The following is an 11,103-nucleotide window of genomic DNA, read 5'->3' as shown; positions in this document are numbered from 1 at the left end:
GCCACATCTCGGGATGACTAGGAGATGTCGAGCTCCACCTCACACCTCTGCTGACCATACTGGCCGGTGATATATGCAAGCAAAAGTTACCATGCTAAGTCTCTGAGATTTTAAGGCTGATTTGTTACAGCAGCGTAGCCTAGGCTATCCTGACCAATACAAAAGAAAGCATGTCACCAGGTTTCTGACTTGAGTGTCAGGATGGATGGATGGATGGATGGATGGACGGACGGAAGCATGCACGCACACATACACAGATGAAAAAGCCATTTACCACAGTGGGCAGCTCTGGGAATGAAGCAGATGGCGGGGGAATTAGGCAAATTAGAAATCAAGAGTTTTGTCTTAAATACATTCAGTCGGTGATGGTGCTAACAGCCCAGTGGAGACAGCTGTTAAATAAGCAGTTAGATCAACGTCTGGAATCCAGAGAAGCCAGCACAGAAGAGGGCTGGGAGAACCTGGCACAGGAATGCTATTTAGGCCATGGACCTGAGGGTTTGCTCAGCAAGAGCATGCAGATCAGAGAAGAAGAGAAGATGAGAGAACAGGCCTGGCCTGACAGAGGAGGAATGCCAGCACTGAGCAGAAGAGTTGGCAAAGAAGACTGGGCAAGAAAACCAGGACAGGCTGGTGACACAGCAGCAGGAAAACACGTTTCAGGAAGGACACGGTCAAGTGCACTCAACGTCAAGTTCTCCTCCCCAGTTCCTCCAGAAGAGGCTGCAAATCAGAATAAGCTCTGCTCTCCCGGAGACCTCTCCACTCCCCAAACCCCCCTATTCACCTCTCCCTTCTACCCCAAGTCCATGCCAACCCTTTTTCACGCTCTCCTGTCCCAGGACATTGCTATGGAACTTGGTGAGAGGATTCAGGCCCTGGACGGAGGCGGTTTCTGCCTGGTGGCGGGGTGCTGGGCGCTCTCGGGCTGCTCCCACCTAAGGCATTCTGTGTAAAGGGGCCGAGGAAGGGCAGCATATTGAGACCACGGGAGGGAAAGGTTCCAGTTAGGCAGGTTGAACTGAGAGAGAAAGCAAGAGCTATTAGCTTCCACTGGAACAAAATAAGGAGCTAATCTGGTGTTGTCATGGAGATGGCTTTGTCCAGTTCACACAGTGTTCAAAGCTCGAGACTGGGGCTTCAAAGAGATTCAGACAAAGCCACAGTCGGTCCTTCCTTCAGAAGCCCCCAAGGATGCTTGGGTATTGTTCGAACAAGGCCCCCCCTTTTTTTTTAGAGAGAGAGATTTTTGCTACAGGGCATGTGACCTCGCCAGAGAGACAGAAAGAGACAGAGAGACATAGAACAAGAAACCACACCTGGGTCGGGGGGGGGGGGGGCCACGCCACAATCCCTTCTCCTCCATTCTCCTCTCAGGAATTTGGGCACGCACATACATGTGCCTGGTGTGAGTTTTAAGCCAGTGGGTCTAGGACTCATGGGAATCTAGGGACAACTACATGGGAATCCAGCGACGTAACCATTACACCATGTGTTGGTCCCCAAGTGCCTTATTTTAGCACACAATTCAAGAGTTGAAAACGATTGCATCTCCTGAAATTGGCTTCACAGCCAATGCTTCAGTTCCATAGGACCCTCCCCACCATGAGGTGAGTGCTTGGGGATGGGGTCCACCCTAACAAGCGAGGCTAATTTTCCCATCTCAAGATTCTTAACTTGGCATATGCAAAATTCCTTTTGCCACATAAGTTTACAGAGTCACAGGTTTCAGGAGTTGGCATCTCTGGGGAAGGGGCCATTATTCTGCCTCCCCAGAGAAGCTTAAGACAAGAGTCCCATGACCTGGATGTCAGTGGTCCTCAAAGTTGGCAAACCAGCAACATCACAGGGAACTTGCCAGAAATGGAGACACTCGGGTCCCACTCAGACCTCCTGGGGTGGGCCCAGCAATCTAAATTTTTGTTTGTGATTTTTAGGTGTTTGTTATAGGGCGCATGTACTCACTGGAGAGAGACAGAGAGGGGAAGTGAGAAGTCACCCCTCAGGGGATGGTCACGCAGCAATCCCTTCTCCCTTCTCCATTCTCCTCTAGGGATTTTTGGGCATGCACACACATGGAAGAATTTTCAAGCCACTGTATCTGGGGCTCGAACTGCAGTCAGCCATGTGGGAGCCCAGCGCCTTAACTACCATGCCACCTGCTGGCCCCAAGAAATCCTAGGTTTAACAAGCCTTCCAGGAGAACCTGATTCCTGCTTGAGCTGGAGAACAAGGACTAAAGGCAAACACAGGTTCAGATATAAATGGAATCATGTCGGATGGGGCAGCAAGCCCTGCAGGGAGCAGGTTCCTTAGAGAGAGGGTGCCTGCCAGTACCATCTCCTCCCTGTGCTGTGCCTATTCAGTCTCAGAGCAGCTGGGAGGCCCAGACCAGAGCATCAGCCAGCCCCAAAGAAGGGAGAGGCTGGGCCCAGCACTCCAGCAGTCCCCTCCTCTAAGAGGCCTCTCTTCTGGCAACAGGGAACGCTGGCTCCAAGTACTCAGCGCCCTGGACAGACCAGAGACCAGGTCAGAATAGCAATGAACAGGCTTTCTGCCCCCCTCCAAGTCTCCTCTCTCCTGTCCTTGCCATGACCACCACAGGCCTCCCTTCTCCATCTCCCGCAGAGTGTGAGCACCCCCATAGAGGATCACACCTGACCCTCCCCTGCTTAGACGCAGGGCAGGTTCCCAGGCTGATGGAAGCCTACAGCCCTGCAAGGAGGAGGTGCTGACGGGTCTCAGCCAGGACACACAGGCTGCCCAGGCTAAGCAGAGAGAACAAAGGGGCCAGCCCAGCAGGCAGTGCCCAGGGGCTGCATGGCCTGGGATGCCAGCTCCCACGAGTTCCCACGCACGGCAGCTCTGTCTCCTCCTCTTCTGGCACAAGGACTCTGGCAGAGATGGCAGACCTGGGTCCCATCCCAGAGCTGGCTCTGGCTCTCTGTGTGACCAGCCAGTGCCTACCACCTCCGGTCTCGGCTTCTCTGTGTGTCACATGACAGAGCAGGGCTTGGTTTAGCTCGAGTACCACTTAACATTTAGGGGTGTGGAAAGAGACAGAACAGCTAAATGTATCTCCTGAACTCCTCATCTTCTTAATAAATACTTTTAAAATATGTCGAAGATGGGTCCAGCCCCATGGCCTAGTGGTTAGGGGAGCCAGACCCCACATGGTCAACTGCGCAACTTCAATCAAGACCTTGGAGGCTTGAAAAGCATGCCTGGTGCGTGTGCATATGTGCCTCTACTCCCAACAGGATGGAGAAGTGGAGGAGAAAGGATTGCGGTGTGACCGTGCCTCACCGCGGGGTACTTTCTCCATGTCCTTCTCTCCGTCTCCCCCTCCCTCTGGCACATGCTTTCTGACAATAACAGTAACAGAGAACAATGCCAAGGATGTGGTGAACAAAATGAGCCAGTTCCTGACCTGTCCTTTCTACCTCCTTCCAGTGGCCGCCCAGCTCCAGTGCCCCCTCACGCGTTCCGTCCCCCAGCTTGCACTTCGAAAGCCACTACATGCATTGCCATCCCATGTTCTCTTTGGGGTGGAGCTTCCAGGACCAGTGAGCGCCGAGGATTAGAGGAATGCAGGGGCCTTCCTAGGAACCCCACCATCCCCCAAACCACCACACAGGGAACAGACACACCTCACCTCTAACAAACCAGCACTCCCACTCCAACTGACGCACATTGTTTGGTTTGATCGTGGGGCGACACATAAAGGATATATAAATACGTGAAAACTACGTACAACCTATATATACATACAGAAAAGCACTGCCGTGTGCTCACATGCACAGGCACTGGAATGGGCTGCGGGGCTTGCTTTCTTCATATTCGAGGGGGTTGCAAGGACACTGGTGAGCCCCAGCCAGCTGTGCAGTGTGTGTACTTACAGACAGCATGGGTGGGACAGGTGCAGAGAGGGATGCAAAAGGAGGGCTGGCTGTTCTCCTTTGCCCCAGCACAGACAGTAACATCCTGGTCACTCTGTGCCCTGAGATCACATAAGCACCTGTAGATTGCTGACCTCTGGTGAAAACAGTGGTTCTCCAAGCTGGGTACACTTCAGACATTTCTGCTTGGGGCCTCTGCCCAAAGGCGAGGACACTGATCCGGGGAGGGGCCAGACATCTTTACAAGTTCCCAGGGAGTGCTAATATGCTGCATGGCGTGACGAGGCGCCCCCTGCCTCTATTTCATGAACCAACAAGCCCAGCCCTAGCTGAGACTATGCAGGAGCAGGCCAGAGAAGCCCCCTATGGGACACAGGGGAAACTAAGGCCCACCCCTGGCAGTGGACAGCAGGGTCAGTGCTCGCTCAGAACCTGAGCCCCAGCCCGGCTGGGGGAACACAGGCGGTAGCGTGCTGCCATGCAGAGCTAGAAGCCACACGGTCAACTGCAGATCAGCTCCCAAGTTGACTTGGCACACCATGGGTGTGCATACCCACACCCTGACTGGCTGGAGGCTGGGGAAAGGGGGCTGCGTTGTGGCACCCCTGGTGGGGTGCCTCTCTTCTCTTTCTCTCAGTCTCTCTCTCTCATAAAAGAAAGAACTTCACTTTTTTTAAAAAGTAATAACTGAGACCCGGAAAGGAGCCCCGAGGTTGCCTACTCTGAATCCCCCTTAATGTGGATCCTGTAGCCTCAGCCTCCAGAGAAAAGCTCTTCAGATCTTCAGACCAGAGTGAACTGGAATGCATGCTCCCCTCAGGTCAGCCTCCCCCACGGGCCTCCTCTCACTGGCCCCAGGCCCCCTCTCCTTCCCAGGCAGGTCACTGTGGGCTGAGACCTTATTCTACTCCAGCCCTTAGAAAAACAAACACCCTTTGGCCTTTCCACAGCAAAGAAAAGCAAGGCCTTTGGGCCTCCGCATCTTAGCTCCCTCTGTCAACTCCTCTCTCCAGCCTCGTTTCTGCCTCTCCTGCTGTAGGGCGACCTTTTCCGCCAGGATGGGAAAGCTGAGGGTGTGGTCTCTCCTCACTGGGAGGTGTAGTGTGGACAGCGCAAACTCTGGAGCCATCCAAATGCACATCTTAAAAAAGCTATGTGACACTCATCTAACTTAATGATTTCCTTCTGGCACTGGGCGAGCTGCCACACCCTCTGAATACTTGCCAGTCTCTGCAATGAAGGGTGACCTCGGAAATTCCCTGGGGGGGACATAGAAAGGGGTCTACGCGCAGTGCCATAGGGGTTAATGTAAATCCACTCCCCCAAGCCAGACACCTAGAAGCCCAGCTGTTCACGTGAGCCCAGTGACCGAGTTGGGGTGCGGGTAAAGGCAGAGCTTGAGCCTGAGTGCATAAATGAACCGATGGGTGGGCAGGCAAGGGAGTATCTTGCACAAGCCGCCAGAGATTTGATTTGAGAAGTGACCTGTGGCCTCGCTCATGGAGTCCCCGAGGAGGGCCAGGTGGACTTCTGGGGGCAGTCGCAGAGATGCCAACTCTGAGAGCCAATCACTGCCGGCGCCCACCTCCGACTCCCTGGAGAAGGACACGAAGTATAGACCTCTGCTTCCCAGGCCCTCAGCCACGCCCGTTCCAGTTCAGGGCTCCAGATCCAGGCGCTCTCACTGCACCCGAGGTCAGGCTCCTACCCCCAGCCTCTCATTCTTACAGTTCTCTCAGTCTAGAACGTTCTTGTTCATTCTTCCCTCGATGATCACCTGCCATCAAATGCTGTCCCACCTCTTGGGACAGCCTTGCTCTCCCGGAGTCACCGGGGAGCTTTTAAACGTGATGGAGACTATGAGGGACCAATTCTGATTTCACTGGTTCAGATATGGCTTGAGGATATTGTTCTAAAAGTTCCCTTGGTGGCTCTGATATACAGCTGGGTTTGAGAAGCAGGGATCTATTGGGAGTTCCCATGTCACCTTCCCGGGAATGCTTCCCCATGCTCCCTGCAGAGAATTCATCTCTTCCTCTCCGGAGCAGGCAGGGATGAGACCTCCTCCCCAACACGGCCCCACCCCTCCAGGGATCATGCCTGCCTTACATCTCTCTCTCTGGAGCTTCTGACAGGCCATCCCTGTGGGCAAGCCTGACTTGTTCTCTTAGCCCAGGGCTCGAGGGTCAGTGTGCACACAAGACATTCTGCAGGCCCTGCCCCAGCCCAGTCTCTGTCTCTGCTCTTCCTTCCGGAAGGCTTTTCTTGCTCAATCTCAAATGTACCTAAAACATGCAATGCAGGAACCCTGGGCTAAGAGGCAATACGCCCAGGTTCCAGCCCCACTGCAGCCTGACCTGCATTAGGTCTACAGAGAAACTGTCCTAAGGATTCCATTTCCCATGCAAACAAGAGATTCAGACCAGATACCTGCTGGATATTCTCTTGGTCTCCTCCCACTATGTGCCCATATGGGGGGGGGTCCCCTGCCTCAGTTTCCCTAGTTGGGGGTCGGGGGGGCAGGCTAGAATCCACTTTCCGCCTCAGAGATGCACCAGAGCCCAGCTGGAAGGAAAGATCAGCACAGCTAGGGGCAGCTGCGTTACCAGTTAATGTTCACCGAGAAGCAACTGGCCGGGGAGCTCGGTCTAGTGGGACCATTTCATTTAACTGGGCCGCGGATTAATCAAGTATTTAAACAGATGGTGCTCAGAGAGCTGGGAGGATCCAGAGGGAAAAGTGGATCCCTCTGGCCTGAGCAGCGAGCCCGACTCTCAGGTGGACATGGAGCCAGGCATAAGTGAGGCTGGTGAGGCTTCCATGACCACCCCCCTCGCCCCCAGATCTCTAACTCCACCCTCCTCTGCCTCTGGCCCTTCACTTCTCACCTCCACAATGAGGGAGTCAGGGGAGGGGTTTCACAGGGTCCCTGGCTCTCATCAGGGTCTGTGCTATTCCCTTGGAGACATCTGAGATGGTAGGAGGCACTTTTCGGTTGTCATCAGGATCAGATGTGAGGGAAGAGGTCAAGGAGGCTGACCGCCTGTGCAGAGAGCCCCATGGTTCGCCTAGCGCTTACAGCAGCCCCCGGGGAGGCACCGCGTCTGACAGTCTTGGGGGCTCAAAGGGGTTCCTGTGGCTACTTTCTTCTCTGGCAGCTGGTGGACTGAGTGGAGGAGGCAGAAAGACCCTGTACTGCCTGCCCCAAGATGGCCAGGTGCATTCCAGCTCAGCTCCCAGCAACAGCTGTGTCCCTGCTGCCCTGCCACCAGGCCCAGGCTGCCTGCTAACAAGCTCTCTGACAGCCATGGCCCAGCCCAGACACCAGCTTCAGTTCAGCCCCAGGAATAACCCTGAAGCATCCAGGGCAGAGACCCCAAGGAGGACAACCCCAGTGTCACTGCCCAGAGCAGACCCAGGGCGCCATGGCCCCACAAGGCTTTCTGAAAGTCCCAGACATCTGTACACACCCCTACTTCTCTCTCTATTGCTGGAGGGCATGTATACTTAGACCTCCCAACAAAGTGTACTCACGTAATCCCCTTTCCTCCATTTTTCACACTGTCAAGATTTTGATCACATGTACATGCACCTTGTGTGTTTTTCAAGCCACTGGGACAGGGACTCATACCACAGTCAGTCACATGGGATCCAACTCTCCATACACAGCATTTAACCACTGCGCTCCTGGGCCAGCCCATGCTCCCCCGTTGTACTCTCTGCAAAGTGGGAGACGCTGGGATGCTGGACCTAAAGACTGCACCTTCCCGGCTACCCGCACTCACCTGGGGAGGACTCGTTCAAGCCCAGCAGGTCATTGGCCCTCTGTATCTTCTCTAGGCATATGGCTTGCTCTTTCTTGAAGATGCAGTCGGAGTGCATGGCTGCAGCCTGCAGGGACACAAGGGAGGGCGAGTGGTGGGATTGGTGGGAGGCCTACCTGCAAGCGCTCCTAAGCCCCAGGGGCAGTGTCTGGGGTTGGAGGGGCAACACAGGAAGAGAAGAGTGAAGGGGAGAGGACAAGGCCAGCAAGTCCTGAATTCCACTTTGTCAAAGATGCCATGAGGGGTCTTCTAGGTCATCAACCCAATGCACGGCTTTGGACAGACTCCACTCCCTCCCCAGTTCTCCGTTTCCATATCTTATGGTAATATTAGCAAACGCACACAGCACCTTACTAGATGCATACATCATTGTGAGTGTCGTGTGTGTGCGTATCTCAAGAGCACGATGAAGTAATGTTATTTTTATCACTTTCCATTTCACAGATGTGGAAACTTAGTAAGTACAGACATGCTAAAAGTCACATGGCTTGGTCACTGTACAAGCAGAATTTGAACCCAGGCAGTGTGGTTCCAGGGACCACATGGCTACTACTGCATTTGAGGGCACCATCAAGTGGTGGGGAGAAGAGAGGCTGAGAGAGCACATCATCCCTCTCTTTGAGGGGTTAAGGAAGGGGGCAGATTCCCCAGGGCTGCAGGAAAAGGAGCAGTGGCCTACTCACCACTTTTACTTACAAAACAGGAGACTAAGGCTCAGAGAAGTTAAAAAAAAAACTCCAGCCCAAGGTCACAGACCTGATTAGTGCAGATATGGAATTCAAGCTCAGCACCAAGGCACATCACAGGCCATGCACCGATACCACGACAGCTGCCTCCAAATGCTGTCACTTTAATTAAAATCCCCGGGGCAGGGATGGTTCCCCAGGGGGATGTCAGGGAGTACAGAGGAAGTCACCAGGCGTCTGAGCTGTCCAGGCCATGTTCGAGGCTGCAGTCCAATCCGGACTGTCCACAGATGTGCAGGTGGCTTTCAGGGGGTGAGCAGGTTCGCCGTGGCCACACAGTGAGGCAGGGCAAAGCAGGACTCCTCCCCATGGCTGTGAGGACAGCCTCCCCCACTGCTGGTCATGACTGCCAGCTGGGAAGGGATGGGCCACTACCTGGGAACTCTCCTACCTTACTCAGGCAGAGACAGGAGCAGAGGGCAGGCTTGCGAGTTCTAACTGGCCAGGACTAGATCACAAGGGCCTCCTGCAGCCCTGCCCGGGGTCCCTGCATCCCGCTGAGCAGGCTGTGTACTGCACAGCTCCAAAGTTGCCACGCAAGTCACCATCATAAAGATTGGTAGATTCTGTAAGTTTCTAGCCAAATCAGTACAGGGTCTTGAGGAAGAGGCACCTTTTCTGTTGCATACAAAGGTGCTGAAAGGTCTGGCGGTAGTGAACAGGTCAGCTGAGGGCATATGAGGCAGGTTCCTGGGGTGGGGCTTCAGAGGAGCCTGGGGCTCCAGCGGGAGTTGGAAGGGACAGTTCTGGGCCTTACCACAGGCAGCAGGAGGAGAGCCGCCAGGAAGAGCTGCACGCCGGCCATGACGCTTCCCTGCCACACTGTGGCCTCCTGCTCACAGCTACGGCCGGTCAGCTCCAAGTGTCCACGGGCTAGAGAGGAAGGAAGGGCAGGCACTTGAGTCCAGCATGGTGGCAGGGGCAGCGCCTGCCTGCCCTTCCCTGTCCTCCCCCTGCCCCACCCCACTATGGCCAGCATGGCCCTCAGCACCCACAGGTAGCTCCACCTGTGTATGGGCATCGTCCCATTCTTTTCTCTCCTACCCCACGAAAACCTGCTGAGTACTCAGTCTGTGCTGGGTGTGAGGGTTCAGGAGGGCACACACTGGGGCGGCCCCGTCCGTCCACTGACATGGTCCCAGATGGCTTCTCCCCAGATCTTTGCATTCTCCCCTTCCTGCACAGTGACGGAGTTTTCACCCGTGTGCACAGACCCACCCAGAGATGGCATTTCCTGGGCTCCCTCACTCACAGGTGCAGGCATATGAGGAGCCTATGGAATGTGGGCGGCAGTGGTGTGAGCCATGTCTGCGTCTACACCACAGGTCCACAAGGGCGAACACAGGGCCCAGCTTTGGCTGCACTGGCAGGATTATATCGGCGGGGTAGGGAGCGATGCTTTGAAAGGAACTGGGAGCACTGAGTAATCTGCCAAGGCGTGGAATGGCCTGCCTAGCTCCAGACAGGTACATGAAAGAGAAACGGACTTTCCTCTCACGTGCTCACCCTCAAAGAGCCTCTTTGTTCCTGCTGCCTAGCCTGCACCCGAGCAAATGCACCCTCCTTTAACGACCTCACGCCACTTCACCTTCAGGATGAAGCCCTGAACCATGGCATAGTGTGCTCAGGCCTCAGAGCTGCAGGACCTTCAAGGCACTGGTCTGCAAGGATTGGGGGCCTCTGAGGGTTCCAGGGTGTCGAGTGAGGAGGCCGTGGGAGAGTCTCTGCTCCTAAAACTGATCATTAATACATATACCCTTTAACCCAGCAGTTCCACATCTGGGAACCATCTGCACTTGGACAAAGCGTATGCAAGGATATGCACTGCAGCATCGTCTAAAATAGCATCGACAACAAAACGGGGCAGAAAAGCCTCCATCGAGCAGGCACTGCTAAATAGGCCCCGGCACAGCCATACAGTGAAATACTGCGCAGTTATTTTTAAATTGTTATTATTATTAAATCGTTAGAAAATAGATTGAGTAGGCCCAAGTCAGGGGCTCCGCTAACCCATAGGTGCCTGGCTCAGGAGGCCATGGAGCTGCAGCCGACCCTTCACGTGTATCCCATGAAGGACTCAGCCGTGAGTCCTTGCATGCCCTACACACCCCCACCCATGTGCAGAGCTGCTGCTGCTACTCCAGAGCCTCTGTGCCCTGGCTCTCTGCCTAACCACGCCTCCCTCCCTCTCTCTCCTTGGCTCCCCAGAACCTCCCAAGCTCCAACTGGTGATAAGCGAGCACCCCAGGAGGGGAAACAAAACCAGCTGCAGGTAGACTCAACAAAAGGGAGCTGCCATCTTGCCCACCTGCTCAGGGCTCACCACAGGGCAGGCAGGAAAGAGCTGGGGAAGCAATGGCCTTAGCACACCTGGGTACCCCCAGGTCCAGGCTATGCTGGACACTCGGTCTCTGTACCCCGCCTCAAGGCCCTCCACCCCTGGTGATCACAGGCTGCTTCCGGCATGTTCTAGAATGGGTGGTCCCCAGAAGGCTGGGTCATGTCTCCCAGCCCTGAGCAGCCCAAGGCTTGCCTGCAGACAGATGGCCCTCCTTATCTGCCCGTCTGGGAGAGAAGAGTGCCTGCCTGGCTCCGAAGACCCTCAGCCAAGGCTGGCAGCCACCTCTCCTGGCT

General features: G+C 54.9%; 1 protein-coding gene across 1 annotated transcript in view; it reads right to left on the bottom strand.

Moving 5' to 3' along the window:
- ADCYAP1R1 (ADCYAP receptor type I) overlaps window positions 1-11,103 on the bottom strand; it is an 82,173-nt gene that overhangs the window by 35,653 nt on the left and 35,417 nt on the right. The window contains exons 2-3 of the mRNA XM_027770936.1: window positions 9,227-9,342; window positions 7,685-7,790 (exon numbers count right to left, since the gene is read on the bottom strand). Of these exons, the coding sequence (XP_027626737.1) occupies window positions 7,685-7,790; window positions 9,227-9,342 (222 nt within the window). The remainder of the gene's footprint in view (window positions 1-7,684; window positions 7,791-9,226; window positions 9,343-11,103) is intronic.

This window comes from Tupaia chinensis, unplaced genomic scaffold (genome assembly GCF_000334495.1).
Source record: "Tupaia chinensis unplaced genomic scaffold, TupChi_1.0 Scaffold000170_1, whole genome shotgun sequence".
Classification (NCBI taxonomy): domain Eukaryota; kingdom Metazoa; phylum Chordata; class Mammalia; order Scandentia; family Tupaiidae; genus Tupaia; species Tupaia belangeri.
The sequence above is the reverse complement of the archived record's forward strand: the minus strand, read 5'-3'. Positions and strand labels throughout refer to the sequence as shown.